At 38.1% G+C, this 22134-nt stretch overlaps 1 protein-coding gene across 12 annotated transcripts in view; it reads right to left on the bottom strand.

Annotated features, from left to right (window-relative positions):
* DCLK1 (doublecortin like kinase 1) overlaps positions 1-22134 on the bottom strand; it is a 341902-nt gene that overhangs the window by 62710 nt on the left and 257058 nt on the right. For 4 of the 12 annotated variants that reach the window (XM_077868080.1, XM_077868084.1, XM_077868082.1 and 1 more), the window contains exons 6-7: positions 17617-17711; positions 2640-2727 (exon numbers count right to left, since the gene is read on the bottom strand). In XM_077868080.1, the coding sequence (XP_077724206.1) occupies positions 2640-2727; positions 17617-17711 (183 nt within the window). Of the gene's footprint in view, positions 1-2639; positions 2728-3021; positions 3140-3457; positions 3630-13638; positions 13721-17616; positions 17712-18622; positions 18937-22134 lie in introns of those variants that run through there. The other 8 variants (XM_077868083.1, XM_077868081.1, XM_077868090.1 and 5 more) reach the window with 7 other exon arrangements.

Genomic DNA, 22134 nt, shown 5'->3' with positions numbered 1-22134 from the left:
GAATGATAAACCAAAAGGAAAGGCAGACTGTATGGCGTCCGCTTCCACGGACGGAAGAGTGGCTGACACTTTCGCTCCTTGCGTTTCATGCCAATTTGATCAATAGTGTTTACTGACTGACTACCCACCGTCTTCAGAGAAATGACATTCCTAGGTATGGCTCAGGAGGAAAGTGGAGGTTATAGGGGACCCTGGGCTGCTTGACATTGGACAAGCATGACACATGCCTGCTGTTTGGACACTTAGCTTTACTACATCCTGAAACGGAGATCTCCGTAAAATTCCTTATGAACTAAGCCCCGATTGCCCGGCCTGCCTAGTATCAATGAGCAGATTTTAGACAAATGTTCTCACCAGCAACCTGCATAGCAGATGTTGAGTTAAAATTGCAATATTTATTATGTCTGTGAACAGAACAGTTTTGTAGTTTCAATTATGTTAGTGCCACTAACACAACACATTTTCCCCCTTAAAATGCATTTTGAAATATTTTACAAATGCCTAATAATGCTTTAAATATCTAAGGCCATAAAACTAAATAAGCCACACTTAGGTCACATAAATATACTGGATAACCTTTAACATCTTTGGGGTGTAAAAAGCTTTTTATAGCTGGGCTCTAAAATTTACATGCTTTAAAGTTATAAATCCTAGCTCTCCCTCAGGCAACCTGAATACAAAATGTGATGGAGGCCTAGTGTGCTTTCTAAATGTGCTCCTATTCTGACCTTTAATCATAAACTGAGACTAAACATTTCTTCTCAAAATAAAATTAAAACCTTAGGTTGTGCACAGGCTTTCTTGGTGATTTTGTATTCTCCAGGAGTCTGCAACATCGGGGAAGAACAAATGGAAACTCACAATTATCACACATCTGCTTTAGGACTCTTATTCTGGTTCTGATCATGCTCAGTCTGCACCACTCTGGATCCTAGGGTGGAAGGAATTTCTGGAAAGTGGTGTACAAAAGTGGGACATTTGCTGCTACTACTTTTACCTTCGGCATTTTGTGCAGCCTCTTTACCTCTTTATAGGTGACATTTTAGTCTTTACCCACCAGAAGCTATCACAGTGGTCTCCAGAATAAAGTGAGAGCTGATGCTAATTGACACCCCCCTCCCTAATCCCCACCATCTCACAACCAGAGAAGCCTCTGGTTTCAGAGACTCAGCCTGGGGATTTTTGTCTACTCCATGGGAATTAGAGGAGATCGTTGGAGAATTTTCAAATCCACTGCAAAGCACCGAATTTATAAAACATCACTCAGATGACACGGTCTTAAGGCTCTTTACTACATGGATAATAAAAATAACCATCCTTGGCTGTCAGAAGCAAGGCTGACTCCAGATGGGAAATGGAAGGAGGTACTTCATCCTTCCCTCCACTGGGAGCATCAGTGAGGCACCCATCTGGAGCACATGGCTTGGGATTTTTTCCCCCCCTATGGATAAAAATGTATCCTTTAGGCTTTGACTAAGAAGGCTGTGCCAAGTCTTAGCCAAGGACCATTTCATTTCATTAGGTAAATATAACACAGTGGAACAAAAAGACTTCTAGATGGCTGAATTTCATACTTCTGGAAATATAAAAAAATATGATACTGCATGGTAGTCAGGAAATAATTCATGTGTGTATCACTTATTTCACTTGACATAATAAAAGGTACTTTTTTTGAAAATTAAATCATGTTTCAAACAAGTAAGAGATGCTGATTCTTGAACAATGGCTTGATTATATCAGTCTTACACTTTCCTAAGTACTTTCTCATAATTGATTTGAGGCTGAAAATGACCCCCAGGGAGAAACAGGTATATATTACAGTCTTATACAATTTTATAGGAGAGGAACTAAGATGTAGAGAGATGAAGAGGGTTATTCAAAACAGTCTAGTGAGGGGAGCCTGAGTGGCCCAGTTAGGCGTCCGACTCTTGATTTCAGCTCAGTCATGATCTCAGGGTCATGAGATTGAACACTTATCAGGCTCTGTGCTGGGGGTGGAGCCTACTTAAGATTCTCTCTCCACCTCTCCCCCTCAACCACCCATCTTCTCCCTCTCAAAAAAAAATTGGAAAAACAAAACAAAACAACCCAGTGAGTTAGTGAAAAAATCAGTTCTGGAATCCAGGGCCTTTGATCACATCACAGAGAAATTCTAAAATGAAATAGCCTAAGGCACAAAGAATATTTTTTGCAATGGCTATCAAGTAATTCTCTTAGTAAAGCCATATTTTCACATACTCGGTTCGCTTATGTTAGAGTACATCTGTAACAGTCAATCAAGAGAGGGCACTGTCTTGAATATACTGAAAGTGAACAGAATTCGGGAAAACACAAGCAACAATTACTTCCTTTTATTTTCAAAGTACGCACTAGCTGGCTTCTTAGAATACTTACGCCTTCCAAGGATGTGAAATATCTCCCAATTAGGCTAATTTGCTCTTCCTGTTCCCATAGAGTAGATGAGATCCCTGGGGGAAACCATATGCAATCCTATCCCTAGGAGCTGCTTTAGGCTTCTGTTTCATAATGCTTGAAAAGTTACAGTTTCCTGAAGAAATTTAGCCAATCTGTCCCCACCCCCCACCCCACCCCCGCCCCCAAGCTAAGCCTTCTCCTAAGACACCAACTCCCGAGCTCACCACCTTCTCCGGGTCCATCGTTCTCATCCATTGAGCTGCAGACTTTGGTGGATGCAAGGGAAGTAGAGGAGCCTCCATGCTGGGAGCTCTGTAAGGGAACAGAAACAAAAAATAAAAATACTCGGTCAGACTGCCAGTCTGCAGGTGCGATGCCCAGCCCAGGATCTTGCACCCATCACCGGGGAGGATTTGGTCTTAACACTCGAAAGGGGAGGTTCTTAGGCTATTCAATTAGATTACTTATCTTTCCCGCCCTATTAACCATCTATTATTGGTTAATCATTCTAAATTTGGATGTTCCATGGCTTTTAGTCCTTTTTCTCAAGATCAGTCAGCATCCCTTAGCTCCCTGTTTAGGTTTGTCAGATTTTAAGCATCTCACCTCACTTTTCCAGTCTATCTGCAAACAGGCCTCAAATATGGCGCCACTCTGATATCCAAATTTTTTTCTGTTCTTACCATAGGAAAAAAAATTCTCTTCAGTTTGTTTATGGAATATCCTAAAAAAAAAAATTGAGGCTTACCACATTCTTGGAGAAAGGATACAGAGTGGGTTTGTTAATTCCACTTTGAGATAAAGACACAAGCACTAAGTAGGTTATCAATACGTTAAATGTCATAAAGTAAGTCTGAGGCAAAGACAAGAATAAAGCCTAAGCCTGGTGATTCCCTTGTATTTTGGGCGTATTTTGAACCAAGACCAATGACTGCAGATAGGATAACAACTATACTTCAAAGCTCAGAGGACAAAACAATAGCAAATATTTAGTACTATGATCAGCTATGGGGAAGTACTGTAACGATGAACCTTGCCATCTCTGCATCTATTCCTTGAGAAAACAATTTGCATATTTCAATGCTATTTCTAAACAGTGAACACAGCTTGTCCTAAAAGATCTTCCTTCTGTTTCCCTGGGTTTATCCACTTTGTTGGCCTGATGGGAGCAGGAGGCGGTTGAGGGGGCGGCATTGGCTCATGGTGCTGGCTGTCTGTGGAGCAGAGAGAAGGGAAAGAGCATCTGTAGTTGAATTAATAATGAAGAGGTGGTGAGAAGCAAAGTTGACCTATTTTTCCTCTGCTTACCTGTTTCCCTTCAACCTCCTCCCCATTCCATCCAGCCTTAACAGTACACAAAGTAGGAAGGAAGAGAAAGTCTTACATAATTTCTTTACCCCCAATAGTATCTTGTATAGAAAAAGCAGATTTTAGTTTTCACCAAAACTATCGTTGGGAAATGTTACTGAAATCATTGCAGGGCCATTTGAGTCCACTTCCTGTTTTCCTAGGTGTGGCTAAGATAAGCATGTTTCACTGGATGAGTTCATCAAAGCTGACAGTTGACATTGGGGTAAAAGCTAGATTCACAGCAGTGATGCATCTGCTCCCTTAACAGGACATCCTAGAAGTTCGGTGGTTACTCTAGTACACTGCTGAATAAAACACAGTTTGTGTGGTGTGTCCTTTATTTTCCTTCCACCAATCAGTCTGGTGACTTGAGTGGTTTTTTTCAGCCTTTCTCATCCAGCCTCCCTTTGTGACAAGCAGCACACATTTATCCTATATCTGGCTAGAAAGTGGGATTCAGACTGTAACCTTGCAACAGTTTTCTCTTGAAGTGACACTATGTGGTCATAACCGACTCTGTCGAAGGTACTGTAAATGTATGAGCTTCTAAGTCATGCTCTGCTGACTTTTATGGATGTCTGTTTGTGAAAACCTTGTATTTGTAATATTGGAATACAAGGCTTAGACAAGGCAGATTTATAATGTCGATATCTGGTGAAAATAACCATTACCACATTTGAGGGGAAGGGGTGTGTTTTCCAGAAAGTGAGATCTTTTATCCTGTGTCCATTGCTTTTGCTGTAGACATAGTGTGGTTCCAAGAAGAAAAGCAGTTGGTAAATGTCTAAAATGTAGACCTTCTCCTCTGGGCTTTCTGATTCTTGAATTTCTTCCAACATCCTCACAAGTGTGTACATTGTGGTTCAGGGTGGCAGGTGCTGTCTTGTCATATGGTGTTTTAAATTTTAGAATACAAAGACACATTCTTTCATCAAGCACTCAAATTAATAGACTAGTAGCGTGTTTCCTAGCAAAGATGTCCACGATTATGTACTCAATTCCAAAAGCTTGTTCTTTTAATAAGAACTTCAGATACTCAAAATAGGACGCTGACCCAAAGTATATGAAAACATCTCTGTATGCACATTACAGTTCTGAACTGTAATGTTCAGAAACTTACTGGATATTATTCACTCAAGTGCCTTATCAACTAACAAATAGCATTTTTAACAGTGCCACCTAACATCTGAGGCCAGCTGTGTTCCCTCTGCCTTATGGACAAAAACCCCTCAAGGTTTTTAGGTTCTGTTTAAAAAAAGAGAGAGAGAGAGAGAGGATTACCACAAATTTACTTACGTTTAGAATTGCTTATTTTCAACTTTAGGTTTGAAAATCTACCCCAAATAATTTAAAACTTCATGCTGAGGGTAACAGACAACTAAGAGAAAATTAAAAAAAAAAATTAAAGGGAGTTTACTTGCAGATAGAGAACACAGAGTGGAAAGTTCTCCTTTTTTTATTATGATCAATAGAGTAAAATAAATATATTAGATTCCTAATGGTGTTCTCTTTTCTCTTTCCCAAAGAAGTAAAATAGTTAACATTGTACACTTTTCTAAGACAATGGTTATTCATGGATTCAAAAAATTTCAGGGATTGAAGGAGACCTTACATATTACTTATTCCACTGTACTTCCGTCCATAAATCCTCACTACAAAAATCCTAGCCATTTAGTCAAATGGCCTCTGTCCAAACACCTCCACTACAGAACACATTTTTCAGTGGTCCTTTGTTCATTGGAGACAAAGTTCTTCCTTATATTGAAATAATGTCCTACATTTTTGACTTATTGATCTTAGCTCTCACCTCTGGAGCTACCCAGTGCAGGTCTAATTCATGACAGTGCTTCAGGAATTTGGAAATAGCTTCTGGACCCCTTTAGTACCTTCTCTTCTTCCATTTGTATATTTCCCGTTTTTTTGATTGTTCATCATACTACACGGTTTCATGACCCCTTCCACTCTCCTGTGGATAAACTCCAGTTCTCAATATTTCTTGTTAATGCCAGTGCTCAAAACAAATGTAATATTTAGGTGTACCCTGACCAGCACAGAGCAGAGGACAGAGCTTTGGAGCTTGTGAGTGGAATATCAATGCACTTTAAGATCACATTGGCTTAGCAATAGTACTGTAACTTTTTAGCCTAACACTGAGCTCACGGTTATATCAGGTCTTGCTAGTCTGTATTTGGGAGTTTGGTGCTTTGGATCAAGTCTAAGACTCCCTGTTTATTCATGTTAAATGTTATCTTTATTACATTGATATCCTTACAAACTATTATTTTTCTTAATTCTGATTCTGCCACCTGACGTTTTTGTTCTGCCAGTTGAAGTGATTCAGTAAACAACATGGCTCTTTGTGTATGCTAGTTACTAATCCTAAATATACTAATTTAGACAGTGTTGGAACACTTTTATTACTGCTCATAAGTCTGATTGAAAGATTTTGAGTGTAGTAAAGGGAAAATGTGTAAATTCTTGCTCTTTAGAATTAACCCAAAGAGATTAATCAGCCTTTATTTAGACCAACAGAAGCCGAAAAGCCTGCTTATATTTTTTCACGCTTACAAGTGAAATCAGTTTGCTTATTTGTTTTTTCTGAACAGATAAACCATTTTATAGTATGCATAATGGTGTTTGCTTTAGTTTGCTAATTCTAAGGCATCTGGATGTGTAGTACAGAACATATACTTTTTTTAGAATTTAACGCAATTAGTTGCTCTAAGAGACACTGTGACATTTGAAATGTTATCACCTCCAAGCAGATTTAATGGGAACCAGGTGGGCAGGTTGCTGGCACCTGGATGCTTTTATGACACACCTTCATAAAAGTACCGCCCTAAGTAAGAACACATCCTAAGTGTGGCTATTTAGCTTGGGATCATATAACAGATGGAGAACATATCACACTTTGTGAAATAAGTGAGAAAGCTGACATAACAGCTCTAACCACATTTTATCAAGATGTATTTGATGACTATGTAGTTAAAAACAGTTCATTTTAAATATAATGGCACTAGTTACCCCTGCCATTTGTATTAATGGTGTCACTCAACTGAGGATCATGAGGATCACACTGAATAAAGTTTTCAAAAATATCCAATTAATCCACTGATCCATTCAAGGTAGAAAAATCTCACCAGATAACTTTAGCTTTGACTGGATAATTATTTACTTCCACTTCACGTCCTGCCTTGGTATACAACTATTAGTTAATATTAACTTGAAAAATTGTAAAAAGAAGAAGAAGAAGAAGAAGAAGAAGAAGAAGAAGAAGAAGAAGAAGAAGAAGAAGAAGAAGAAGAAGGGGAAGAAGAAGAAGAAGAAGAAGAAGAAGAAGAAGAAGAAGAAGAAGAAGAAGAATTATTATTTAAAAATCAAGTGGATCAACTTTGGAAAGGAAACGAAATCAGGAAATATTTAACAAATTCAAACTCCTGTCTTGGTATTCTTGATTTGAAGTCTACAGAATCTCTAAAGATGACCTCCTTTAATAAAAAAAAAAAAATTAAATCATACTCTTGCTGTTGAAAGCTTGAAACCTGAGGATTCTAAGTGTGTATAAAAAAACCATTCATTTGCTTTCCAAGTGTGTATGAACAATAATAAGTTGGTCACATCAATCTGTAATAACTAATAAGATTCTATTACATGAAACAAGGCAAGGGGAATTCCTTTTTTCCAAATTCCTCTATCAAAAAAAAAATTCATCTATCTGCATTCTTCAGAGCATGTTTAGCATAAATACAGTTTATGGGATAGGTAATCATGTGCATAACAAGAATCAATATTGAAAAACGTAAAATATTATTATAGAGATTTGGTCAAAGTTTTTAAAAAAACTGGAGAACAGTTATTCATGAAATTGGTTTACTCAGAGGAAGGAAAAATGAAAATGGGAATACTGGTATTAAATCTGTGTTAGTGAAGCTACCCACAGGAGCCAAGATTTCAAAAATAAATGTATTTAGTTACAACTTTGTTTTATCAGGCAGCCCTCTTGGCTCTTGTGTCCAGTCTCTATACTCACCTAGGCCAAGATCTATAAATTCAAAATCTGAACCATTTGTCCTGAAAAGGCTGTTGTCTTAGGGAGGGGGGAGGCACAATGTTTCTTCTTATTTCTTCATGAAATCATAGTTTGGAAGGGAACCAGAAAGTCATCTAGGTTATCACCTCTTGATAAAATAATTCCCTCCGTGATTTACTTCTCAAATGAGATTCCTAGTCTGTGATGAAGGGAGTTCACTACAATTTTTGTCACCCACTATACTTTATTTTAAACTCTATTATATTAAGAAAGTATATATACAATTTGGAATTTTATAAATTTGTAAACATTCCTTCTAGTTGTGCCATATTGCTTTGGGCACTGGTTACATTTACGTTATCATGAAAATAATAAAAAGAACCAACTAAAGCAACTCTAATTTTAAGATTAAAATGAACCTAACAAAAACATTAGATTTAAAAACTAGAATTTTGGACTTCTATAATAATTTTAAGAAAAATATTTTTCTAACTAAGCCAGTAGAATTTTCTATATTCCTTTATACCACATTATGAATGAAAGTGTGTTTTTTTTTTTTGTTCTAGATTGAAGTTGGGTAATCAAGCATTTTATTATCATCACTATTTCTTTTATTATATATTTATTTTACATATTCATTTATTCAGTGACTTAAAATAACTTGTATACACACCCACATACATATATCCACATGATCATCTCCCTCACTCTACAATTAGAAGACCTTGGGAAAAAAAGTCTTCAAACTCAGGAGACAGCTCGTATGTCTAAAAAGTGCATGTCAATTTTTTTTCAATCAGTTGACCATTTGCCTGACAAATTCACCATTAAAACAACCCTAAGAGGAAAGCACAATGATTTTAATATAAGCAGCCAAAACAGAATTCTTCATCAGATCCCCTTATTTTGTCATATTGCCAGTATTTTATACTTTAGATGGCAAGGAATGCCATTCTGCAGTATCTCAAGTATCAATTCACTGACACTAATTACATCACAAGAAAGCCATAAACATAATTATGAAAGCAACCATTACTCCTCACAGTCATTTCAATGTCAATGTCTTCTTATAAGTTTTCTGAAAGAAACTCACTGAACAACATAGGTGTTTTTTCCTGTTTATTACATAGTTATTCTAAGGTGGTAAGTGTCACAAAGTTAACTTTGAGGGGAGTAACATGGTCCAGTGGGAAATACAAGCTATAACATTTTACAATGAAACCACAACACAAAGTGATGGAACTTCCAAAAGTGGGTAGTTAAATGAAACATCTCATAGTTCTATAAAACTCTGCTGAGGGCCTCAGTTAATGGATTTTTAAATTATATTGCTGTTTAAAACATTTTAACACCAAATGCTCTTTTTAAGAGAATATACATCCAAGCAACTCAAGTGTATGCAGAAAGTATGTCACCTCTTTGTAAAAATTTCATCCAAATTTACAACATTCATAGTGTATTTTGAAGTAAAAGTCCTTAGAACAAATAATTTCTTGCTTGTTGATGAATATAAACTAAAAAAATACACATCACAAGAAAATTAGCTTTCATAGTTCTTTGCCTGTGACCTTTTAGATGCCTACTATCCTGGCTTCAAAACCTTTTTGTGGCCATATATAATACAAACACCCATGTATTACATGCACCATTTATACTATCTTGGAATTTATCCATCATCCTTACCAAAATGAACCACATTTTAAAGACACTATATATCATGCACTCTTGAAAATTACAGCTAGCACTTCAGATTTCCTATCCTTTCCACATGCGTTACAGACACAAAATTACAAATATTTTTCAGCTGGCAGTATAACAAACTGCATCAGGCAACTCGTATATTGAATTCAATATATCTCTAATTTTTACACTACACTCTTATGGGATATCTCAAACAAATACAGTTTTCACTCTCATGCATAATTAAAGATGCTAGCAAGGCTAATGCAAACATGTATAAATGGGCAAATGTATGCATATATAACAAATTCATTCAATTAACATTTTCAAGTGTGTATACATTAATATAGATATATACACACATATAGCAATTACAGGAAGGTTACTACTGAAAATATGTCAGCAGTTAGAATAGTGTTTTGAAAGAACATACAAAATTGCCTTACAGGTTATCTGGCTTTGTTAACAACTTACTTCAAATCAAACATAGTTTGGATTGTTTTATCTTTATGTTTCAGCTACCACAACTCTATATATCATTATTTCACTTTTTAGTGACTATTGATTGACAATCAATACATCTCATCAATACATACACATTAGAGAAAACCACAGTGATAGGATTCATTCATTTTGATAATTGAATGTCAAGACGTAACAATATAAACATTAATGTGTGCTTATATTTAATAATTAACACAATATTGAATTTGTTTGAATTCACGTTTTTTTCTGTATAACTGGATTCCAATTTTTTTGTTTGTTAAATAAATCAATACATCTACTGGAACCATCTTGCCTTACTAGTTAAGCATACTAATTTAGCATACTGCTTTTGAACTTAAAAATGCCCTAACACGTCACATTTAACAATTTATGACATGAAGTTTTTACATACAATTCCACAAAAGCCAGTAACTCATAAGGCTGTGTCACCATATTTTACTATTTATGGTCTACAAACATACACAAATGCGTACATAAGCACACCCATATACACACTGAGCCCTGAAAATTTACATAGACACCCACACACCTGTATAGATATATGGCCACATATGAAAAATTTAGTAGCCCAATAGCTCAAATATATGGGATTATTTTTTCAAGAATACTGTTCTCTATTTTCATTAAGAAATGTGCCTTTCAGGCTTCATTGTTTTTAAATGGGGAAAGAAATAAAAACAAAAAGCTAGCCTAATCATGTATAGATTATAGAGGATGCAATGTGGGGAACACATACCATATATAAATGTTGCTTCAAATGGTTTTTGAAGATATTAATATTTAGATGAGTCAATGTAAGAGCACAGGGATGTGTACAGATGGGTGAGCCTGAAATGTCTTAAAAGCCTATGACAGTATATAAACATTGTGGATCTTTCCCCCTTAGGACAAAGAAGAAATCAACCACATGGCTTCAGAACCAGTCTTCTGAGTACACACTGAACTTCATACTTGATAGACTATTGTTTTACATTTCTAAAATGCTGAAAGCAGGGAAATCCTTATCCTATCTTTTTCTATGATGTCTAAGGGAAAAAAAGCGAGGGCAAATGAAGAAATGTCAAACTTTTAACTCGAGCACAATGTCTTTATAGCACACTTAAGGTTTACCATAAGGACGAAAATGGATGGCTTTTGCTGGAGCTCTCCTGCTCAGTAGAACAATTTTAAAGTTCAATGCCTAATTTTTAAAAAATAATTCTGTACATAAGTAAATTTTAAGTGCCTATAAATCATCAATTTGATTCTACCAATGAACTGAGAACTGCTGGTTTGTTGCTAAGAGTTTTTTTTTTTTTAATTTTTGCTTTAGTATAATGGAATTACGCTCTGCATAGAAAGAGATCTCAAAGTCTATAAATGGTGTGTTGTTTCAATCTCTGAGGGGCTTTCGTTTCAAAAAGTAAATGATATATATTGCCTCTGAACAGTGCTTTAATAAAAGTCATATGTTCAAAAGATTAAATGCTGGGGAACAGCATTTCCTTTGGAACTGCCTGAATGGAAAGCTGGCCATGATATCTATCGGCAATTAGTACAAGTACAGTTTCTTTTTGCCATGTCTAAACAAAGCCATGAGCTTCATATCAATTGGCAATATCTGCCACTTATCCAGAACAATAGCATTTATTGGGCCTTTCTAAGCAATACTTGTCCCTAAGATTGACAGTGCAGAGAAGTTAAAATTTTTGGAATTTATTTTTGTTCTGGACCATCTGACCCCACCAGATTTAAGTTAACTGTTCCACTGCTTTCTTTGCATTTTTGACAGTTCAGTCAAATACATACTAATCTTTTATGGACTCAACTGTATTAAGTAATGCATTTTACAAAGACATAACTAGAACAGACACCAGCATAGGCAACTTCACAGATGTTTACTGTTTCAGCTAAAACAAAGCAGCCTTTTGATCTCAGCAGGAGTCTCTGTTCATTTCTATTGGAAACAGTTTTAAAACCTGAAGTCTGGAACAGGTATTATTATGAAATGTTCTTTCAAGATGGAATGATTCAGTTTGTGGTTCGAATAACCTGCCAGAGAAGTGTCTTTCTCTCCAACAGACAGGATAATGAGGCACTAATTATTATAAGGCTAAGTTTTCAGATGCTGTTAGATTGCCTGGACTCTTTTCTCTTTTTTTTTCTTCTTTTGGTTGAAATGTTTTATTCACTTGAAAAGTGAGATGGTAACATATGTAACTATAAACCAGATGGTAAAATTTGATAGTTGAGCAATTTATCAAGGAGATAAATTGATGCCATTTAAAACGGTATGTGACAACTGAATTTCTCTCCATCTTGAATCAAACATTTTGTTTTTAAATTCAGTTTTCAAGTAAAATTTGAAAAGAAGTCAATGAAAGGCCTCCAAATGGCATCATACAATTTTAATTTATCACCTACTGAGATATGTCAAGCCTGTAGAATATCAAAACCATGCTTCACAAGTCTTAAATTGTTAGTGTTTGAACTAGTAAAACTAAATGATCACTAGGGTATGGCTTACATACAATAGACCATACACGTAAAATTAATTTTTAACATTCAGATTTTAAAATAATTATTTTATGTTTAAGCAAAGCTGACTATGATTTTTAAAACAGAAGACCAGAAGAGCAGAATTAGTAAGTTAATGTTAAACAGTGGGTTATAATCATAGATTTACTGGGTTTAACACAAAAGGAGTTTTGCATACGAAAATTTCTACAACATCAGGACTTTTCTGAATGGCAATTTGGATATTTGGGGTCTGATTTGCATAGCACCATTTAAGAGAATTTTTCTTTTAAATTGTTTCTTCTTAGAAGAAATCCAGACACATTTTTTTTAGGTCTGTGTGTTAAAAAAAAAAAAAAAAAGTTTTGTAGTTTCAGCCTTTTCACATTTGAAAAATTACATATATGGTTATAGGGAGGAATTATGTAATTTATCGCAATGCCACTGAACAAGTTCTTCATGTTGGTATATTGTGTAAGCTATCTTTATGTTGCTTCCAATGAAAGGTAAGTTTAAAAAAATTTACTTGACAACAAAAGCAAGTAAAGTTCCTAATGCCTAATTTTAGAGTCTTCATGAGCTGTGTCCTTGACACAAGTGTTTTTTCTCAGATATTTTAACCCATAAAATGGTAAGTAGCCATGTCTACTGGCCAGGAAGAAAAAAAAAAAAACTTGAATATTTTTATTATTTTGCAATAAAGTATCTTTAAAAAATCAGCAATCCAAACTTTAAAAAGAATATAACTTTAAGAAAAAAATGTCTGCTAGTACCATTTTAATTCCCTTGACCAAGAGTATAGGAAAACTGTATCTATATGTCTACTTATGATTAAATGAAAACCTCATCGGCAGAAATTATTGCCTTATATTGCTCAATCATTAGCTCGTTCTTACACTCAATATTGGGTCCATATATGAAATTCATCTAAAGCCAGGCCTTGCAAAAAAAACCTCAGCAATGGAGCTCCCCAACCAAATCAATGTAGGAAATATATATATATATATATCTTCAAGGATTAACGTGATGAATATAAAATTCCTGTGTATTTACTTTTATATAATTTGAGTTCATAATTTCAAGGTATGCAAAACTCTTTTGTGTATTTTGCTGTTAGACTTTTCTTAGGAAATGTGAAACACCTTCACCAAATCACAAACCATATACATTGCTCCATTGTCTCTTTTACACTGAGTCTCCTACTGAATCCAAATCATCCGAAGAGAGGGGGCGATACAGGTCCTGTAAGATGAAGGGCGGTATAGATTTGTTTACTTGGCTTTCTTGGGTGCCCTGTGGCTCTCTTAGGAGTGGAGCACTAATGAATGAGCATCCTTGGTTTCTAATGTCATCAGACCTTTTAGAGTCTTCAGTTTTGGGTAAGAGGAAAGATAATAACTGAGAGACCATTGAAACAGACAAAAATAGTGCTTATTTTGCCTAACTGGCTTGAACTGCTTCTGAGCTATCCCTTTCTGTGTCCTGTTGAGTTTTATAAATCCTGAGGTCTATGGATGCCAACTCCACTACTATGTGTCTAGGCAATTCCTCCTTGAACATTTCCTTCCCATTCTGGGTAGACAAGGAATGTGCTTACCTCACAAAATAATCTGTCAGGAACCCCAGATGGCATTTAGCAAATTCTGGTCGCAGAGCAGCAACCCAATGTTGTTGCACTGCGTATCGCATAAACCCAATAAAAACTGCCTTTTCAAAATTTTATATTTAGATAACAGAAAAAATGCACGCTTGACCTCCCCTTCCCTTCCCAATGGTCTTCCGGTTCTCCAACCACTCGCCAATCACCTCTTTACTTCCTCCCTCCAGCCTTTTCTGCTAGGAGATCTCTCAGTTGGTAGCCAGGCAACCGGCTCAGATCTGCAGACAGTCTAGAATTCTGGCTTCTTTTCTATTTTGTACCACCCACATCTCACATCATCTGACTGATCAGATAATCTACACAAGTCAGCCCTGTGGGAGTATAATGGGGAGCTTCATTCAACCTACACAGCACAGTACATTTCTTCCTGATGTATTAAGAAATAAGACCAAAACGAAGTTCATGGATAGAAAAGATCCTATAATATCTGCTTCTGTGATCAGTTAAATGCTTCTAGACAGCAATTTAAATAATAGTGTTTTGAAAAAATAGGGAGGTTGTTTGGTACATTGCCACCAATGCTTTTATGAAGAAAACTAACTGGCATGCAGACTCTTATTGCATATGACTATTCTAAAATACCAAGAGCTGTAACATAAAAATATGATTTCAAAGGAAGGAAAAAGCTGATTAAATCATCATAATTAACATAAATAGGAATATAGATTTTTCCTGACTGTGAAGAAAGTGGTCAAATGTATCAAGATTCCTTTAAAAATTAAAGAAATACATTCCTATTTTTTTAAACGAGGTAGGCAGTGTAAGTGTGTGTGTGTGTGTGTGTGTGTGTGTGTGTGTCTGAGTGTGTTGGGGGGCACAGCCAACTCATTTTCCTGGCCATGTTGCTAGGCAACACAGAAGGAAAAATAGAACTAGCTACTGTTTTCCAATTTGTAATAAAAAGAGTTAATTTATTCTTTGAAGTATCTTCTTTTAGCACTTACCATCTTTTACTTATTTCAGTATTTCCTGCATAGGAGTATAGCCAACCATTTGAGAAGAACATTAACCAAATTTGAAACAGGATCAGTTTTTAGGGATATGCTAGGCCCGTTTTAACTGGGAGGGGTTATTTGATGCAGTTGCCTCCACACCAAGATGAAAGCTTCTCTGGCTAAAGCATCTGGGAATGTCTCCATGCATTGACATGGTACATGGATGGAGGATGTTCATTTACGGCCTAAATTTAAAAGCCTGGAAACTGAACCATCTCTGAATTATCCAGTGCTCTGCTTACAACATGTGCTTAATAAATGTTTTCAGATGACCATAAGCCTCTGTCTCCCTGAAACAAATGGGATTATTTTCCCTCTCAAGTAGATGCTGGCACTGGTAGTTTAAATGATGCAGTGAAGAATCTACAAGAGAGCTACCCTTTATAATCATTTCCCAAGTGCTGGTAATGTTAATTATAGAAGCCATTGGCCACACAGCTGCTAGTCACTGGAGAGAAATTTTCTGCTTCATTGGGACAAAATTATAGTGATGCAGAGAATACAGAGGGCAGAAGAAGCAAAATCTACCCTCATTCCGCCAATGAAGGGACAGTTGGGCAAAGCACTTTATATTCTCACCCATGGAGGCCTCAATGATACGCAAACAGGGAGAGAAGCTCAAATCTATGGCAGGGATTCTCAGTCACCATAATTTAGTCTTAGCAACTAAGTATGAGCTAAAGCCTGAATCTGAGTTTAATTTGTTCAAAGGATGAAGGGGGATTACTATGCCAGGTGTATTCTCCAAAGTATACACTTCAAAATAGAGACTATTCTCTCAAAGAGAACTATCTGTGCTATATATGACTGCTCCTATAGAAGGGGGTAACTTTTCCAGAAATGAAACACCCTACTACACCTTCCCCAACTCAAGTATAGACACTTAGGGGATCATATGAATTTGGCCAATTCTTCTTTTAGAAGTTCACTACTGATTCCTGTACTTTAAAATGCAAAATTAGGGCAGCCGGGGTAGCTCAGCGGTTTAGCACCTCCTTCAGCCCAGGGCTTGATCCTGGAGTCCCCAGATTGAGTCCCACGTCAAGCTCCCTGCATGGAGCCTGCTTCTCCCTCTGTCTGTGTCTCTGCCTCTCTCTCTCTGTCTCTCATGAATAAATAAATAAAATCTTAAAAAATAAAATGCAAAAAATTAGACTTCTTGTTGTGGCCAACAAGAAACCCATAGTGAAAACACTCAGATGGAACAGAATTATTGGATTTCCTATCTGGAAGGAGCCTCTTTCTTGTTTTGCCTTGTTTTTCCAACTGAGACTCAGGATAGCAGACTGGAAGCCTTTTAGTGGAGGAGTTGGTGCCAAACCCAGGCCTCATCAAATAATCTAAACCAGCTACACCTGATGCCAGGAGGCTCCATGGAGAAAGACAGCATAAGCTGACACGTGGTGGGCCAGGTACCAAAGGGACCCGGGTCTGATGGAGTCCCCAGCCCCCTGCTTTTAGATGGGGGCATGCGGATACAACCTTGCAGGAAGCTTGAAGGGAAGAGCTTCCATCTTGGAAGCAGTTTAAAGTTATGGAACTCAGAAGTTTCATTTTAAAGCATAATAAACCAAACTAAGAATCTAGTCTTTGAGTTCAGAAGCCTCCAAGGAGCCCTGGCTTATTATTAAAATGTACAGTAAGCACCATCATAAAGCCTCCTAAGAGCACATATTCCTCTCCACCTCGCTCATGAAATCAGGACAGTAAAAGGCTCTCGCTTCCCTCCTCAGCACCTTCTTCTCTTCCCTTTCCCACCCCTTTTATTCCTGCTGTAGTATTACTAGAAAAGACAGACAGTACAGGTTTTGAGAGGATAAGAACAGTAGTTCTTCCCCCTTCCTGAGCATGGAGAAGCTAACGCTGTTTCCAGTAACTTTTTGACTTTGGTTTCTAAGCTCAGTATACTTCTCTAGTATTACACAAGAAGCTAAAAAAAAAACAAAAAAACACCAACAACAAAAAACCCACCAAAATGCACATAGTGATGAAAGAGAAGGCACTTGATGTGGGTTTCATTCACAAAAACACATGTCACATGTATCCATCCTCGGTGCCACAGACCCTAAGCGGCTCTGGACCACCATTCTGTGCCATAAAGCAATCCCCCACCATAACCCCCATTTTCCTTTTCCTTCTTAAGGAAGGCTGATGGTCAGCAATGAGATCTAATAACCTCATTACAACTAAGGAAGCTTCCAAACCAGTGCCAATAAAGTCTTGGTCCATTCAGAACAAAAAGAGGTGGGGTATTTAAAAGTGAGGCAGCAACTGTTAATTCTTCTCAGAGTCAAGATTCGGACAAACTCAGAGAAAACAAGAGCCCTGAGTTCTAGCTAAGAGAGGCCACAGCCATAGCCCACCTGCCCTCACCTGGTTATTACTTAGAGACAAGCAGTGCTCTTGGGAGCTGGCACCTGGGTCACTCTGCACCGGGAGCTCAGGCAGGTCTTAAACAAGGAGCTTGCTTTTAAGATCCTTACCCTCTGCTTCCGCAGGCTTCCCGGGCTGGTGGGTGATGGGCTTGGCGACTTGCCCGAGCGTGGAGTAGACAGCTGACTACCAGGGGTTCCATTAACTGGAAGCAAAGAATCAGAGAGAAAAAGAAAATGGCTTGTTAAAAATTTTTCATGACAAATCATCTTCGCAAAGAAACAAGCAGTTATAGAGCGATTTTTGCTAAAATTCCAGGACCCTTTCTATGTAGTCCTAAAAAACAGCTTCAGCGGATAATCTTCGCAGAAATTCACTGTCTTGCTAATCCTGTGTTAAATATAGCCATCAGGCTACATGAACATTCTGAAAAATGTACTTTTGATAACTTTCCTGATGAATGTATTAACGGTGCCTTTAACTGTGCCCATAGTTTTAGCCATGTGGTGAAGGTCCTGAGACATTTTCAATGGGATTCATCCTTCGTTCTGTAGTTTAGCTTCCCAGAACCACCCAGTAGGAGTATATATTTCCACGGCTCCCAAGTGATTTTCTCAGTGTCTTGTTAAAAGAGACCCCTATCTTTTTACAGTTAACAACTCCCTTCTAGAAGCTCCTGCATCCACTTGTCCCCTACATATCCCTCTGGCCTAACTCTGAAGGACCTGCCTTCAGCAGGACAAACTAATTGGCACACACTCAGGAACTCCTTACAGTCTGTCTTCATTGCTACTTGAAAATAAAAGCTGCTTTCTGATAGGTTTAAAATCACTGGAATTCTCCCGGACTCTGAAGACTTTCAGACGACATTATCACTAAATGCAGTCAAAGCCACAGAACTCAAGTAAGCAATTCCTTTCTCTGAGTAACATCACCTCCAGAACTGACAAAACACTCTGGACACAGGACTTCTTCATAAGAAGATATATAAGGTTGCCACTCTATTACCCACACACATGACAACATCTTCTCATGTTTTACAACCACAGTCCACGAAGGAGAATTAGCAACAATAAACATTTTCCATGAAGGAGAGCAAGAATACATTTAACTTACCTTCTATGAGTTCTAACATGGACACAGTCTGAGTGTTTAACCTGGCAATAGCAAGAGACGAAATCCCTTCTCAGCACTAAGCCCAGCACCCGCGGAATTGGGAAGCGGTTGGATTAGTTAAGGATGGCTAAGGCTGCTCCCCGAGCAGGCTGAATGAGATTCAGGATTCATCAGCAGATGCCTTTTCTGCGTAAGGCTGACGTCTTCCAAGCAGCAGTGGGAGGTGCGGGTTCTGTCTTAGGCTACATCAAAGGTGTCAATTAAGCCTCATGCCAAAGCAGAGCCACCGCAACCCCCACCCCCGACACCAGTAAGTCCCGGAAGCCAGAGCCCTCTCTGGCTTTGTTCTGAATCATAATGAAGTGCCTGGGGGGCAAGAGGCCCAGTGACTCACCCGAAAATCAAAATGACAATAACTTCTAAAACCTGGTGACTACCTGGTAATAAGGACGCCCTCACAAAATTCAGTGGCCTGGGACAGTGTTTATTGGTTTTTCACCAACAACGTCTGCACAGAAACTTAGTGCCCACGAGAGTGGGAAGCTCCCTGTTTTGTCATCTTCTCTAAAGACCTTTAAAAAAAAATGTCACAGAACCCAGGCTGCACTACTGTGTAGTTCTGGCCTTTGAAATGTATTCCGTGACGCCTTCTAAACAACAACAAATAACAATTTTGGGGGTGGGGGGGCAGATTGAAGTAGGAAGTGCTGAGAATGTTTTAATTTGCTTGCATTCAAGTCTACAGTCCTGTCTTTGTTGAAAGCGAGATGCTCAGGCCTCCTCTTTCTTGCCGGACTGCCAGCCCTTGGCCTCTGTGCGAAGGGCTCAGACACAGGCGAGAGAGAACCAAGGAACTGCAGGCAGAGGCAGAACCTACAACTACCAAGCCAAGAGATCCCTCTGAGTTGACAGAAAGACAGGTTCTATGACAGTAATATTTTCTTGGTCCACTTCTCCACTTTGCATCTCTATATCACACCTAAATGCTACCCAGACTGGGGGGAGAAAGTAAACGGGGAAGCAAGCTGAGTATTGACATTTTTGACTTTTGATTCACAAATTTTATAAAGCTAACGGAAAACAAAGAAAAAGAGAAAGTGGACTCCAGTATGACAGCCTTAGCCTTTTTAAAAAGCAAAACTGCAACACGTTTGCATTTAGTAAGTGCCCATTCTATGTGCATCCCAGTTTATCAAAGAATTATTTTCTATGGATCAGTTAATGCCCTTAAGCCTTTTACATGTGCACTAATGAGCTTATGTGTATACAAATACACATATATAGTTTACATATATATATACACATATAAGCTCATTTAATACTCACAGTAACTATGAGGCAGGCAATATTAATTTACCGAAGAGGAAACTGAAGCATTAAATGATAAGCAGCTTGACCAGCAAATATGGAGACAAGAGCCCCAAATCTAACCAAGAGAATCTAGAATCTGTACTTTTCACCACCACATTGCCTAAGGCTCCAGCCTGCTAGCCTGCAGGGAAATCAGATAACTGAACTACTAATCACAATAAAGTATTTTGAGGAGGGATGTTTTGGCTGTTGCCTCTGAAATCCTAATAAACTATGGGATCAAAGTCACCCTACACCCTACAGAAAGGGTAAGGAAATCCAACCTAAGTTGTTAATAGGATTTTGCAGGTGATAGAGGATAGGGCTCAATGAAGGAAAAGTGTTGGCGGGATAGGGGGAGGTGCACCTGTTTTGTGGCTTGGCCTGGGGAGGGAGGGAGCAGTGTGGTGCATTGAAAAGACCTAAAGAAGTTGGCCTGGCAGGTAAATGGAGCTGGAGGGAAAAAGTCTTACAAATGAAGATGGAGGAGTTGGTAGGGGTCCCATAATACAGGGATTTAACATTCATGTTATGGAATTTGATTTTTATCCAAAGGGCAATGACAAGCTCTTGAATGATTTTAGGCCGGAGCCAGGAGATCAGATTTGTATTTTTAAAAGCTCTCAAGAGCTCCTGCCCGTCAAGAATGGATTAAGGAAGAACAATAATAATGGGCTCGGAGATATACCTAAGGAGGATGTCTAGGCAGGAGGGAGTATGGCACATTTACAAGTCCTGTGGTCAGAGAAATGGTGTAGCTGGGTCAATGAGGGTGCGGAAGGGGGAGAGGTAAATGGAAACATTCAGGCAAGATTTTAGAGGTACAAAACTATAGGATATGGTAACTGAGTGGTTGAAGAGGATTGAGGCAAGAAGAGAGGGAGGGAGTAGGTTTGGAAGGACATAAAGAATTTGTACATGTCAGACTGAAACAACTTATTTAACATCAATTCTGCAGTATAGGTAGATATAATTTTTCCTATTTAAGATGAAATAACTTGCCCAAAGATGAACAGTTGGAAAGATTTCATTTATGTCTTCTCAAAGAGCTGTACTTCTTTCCTGTGAGAGGCCTGTCCTGATGCCTCAGGACCCGTCTAGAACTTTTGTCTCCTGTCTTCAGACCTCTGGATTTCCTTCTTTATCACTGGGGCACCTCCTTCATTTAAAGCCAGTGGACTTGGGGCACCTGGGTGGCTCGGTGGTTGAGCATCTGCCTTTGGCTTGGTTGTGATCCCAGGGCCCTGGGATTTGTCTCTGCTTATGTCTCTGCCTCTCTCTGTGTGTCTCTCATGAATAAATAAATAAATTCTTAAAAAAAAAAAAAAAAGCCACTGGACTCAGGACTTCCATTTGTGTTGCCACCTCTCCTGAGAGATGTAGCTCAAGTGCCAAACAAGCCATTTACAATCAAACATTTTTGGAACACAACCTGCTTGAAAGTTGGGAACAGTCTGAATTCTTAGGGTCAGAGTTCTATTCAGATTCTTCCTCTTGGCCACCTAAAAGAAGCATTAGCAACTTCTTAAAATGGTTCTTGACATCCAGACAATACCACATAGTTTATTGTTGAATCACTGCTGGAATACATAATTTTATTTCAGAAGTAAGTCTGACACATGTATTGAGTTCAGTTGTTTTTTATCCTGTAATACCAGAAGTCTCTGAATGCCAATAAAATGGGCTTTGTCACCTATTTAGTAGAACTTATTAAAATTCAAATGACAAATGGCATCATTTTACAGAGTAAAGTATTATTTTATTAAAGGATTCTCTATAGGGCAGCCCGGGTGGCTCAGAGGTTTAGCCCCCCCTCAGCCCAGGATGTGATCCTGGAGACCTGGGATAGAGTCCCAGGTCAGGCTCCTGCATGGAGCTTGCTTCTCCCTCTGCTGTGTCTCTGCCTTCTCTCTCTCTGTGTTTCTCATGAATAAATAAATAAAATCTTTCTAAAAAAATAAAGGATTCTATATTTCGAATGGGAAAAATTAAACTCAATATGGTTGTTTTTAGGGTACCTGGGTCATGATCCTGAGGTCCTGGGATCGAGTCCTGTATCTGGCTCCCTGTTCAGCAGAGAGTCTGCATCTCCTTCTCCCTCTGCTGCTCCCCCTGCTTGTGCTCTCTCTCTCAAATAATAAGTAAATATTTTTTTTAAAAAA

This window comes from Canis aureus, chromosome 24 (genome assembly GCF_053574225.1).
Source record: "Canis aureus isolate CA01 chromosome 24, VMU_Caureus_v.1.0, whole genome shotgun sequence".
Lineage (NCBI taxonomy): Eukaryota > Metazoa > Chordata > Mammalia > Carnivora > Canidae > Canis > Canis aureus.
The sequence above is the reverse complement of the archived record's forward strand: the minus strand, read 5'-3'. Positions and strand labels throughout refer to the sequence as shown.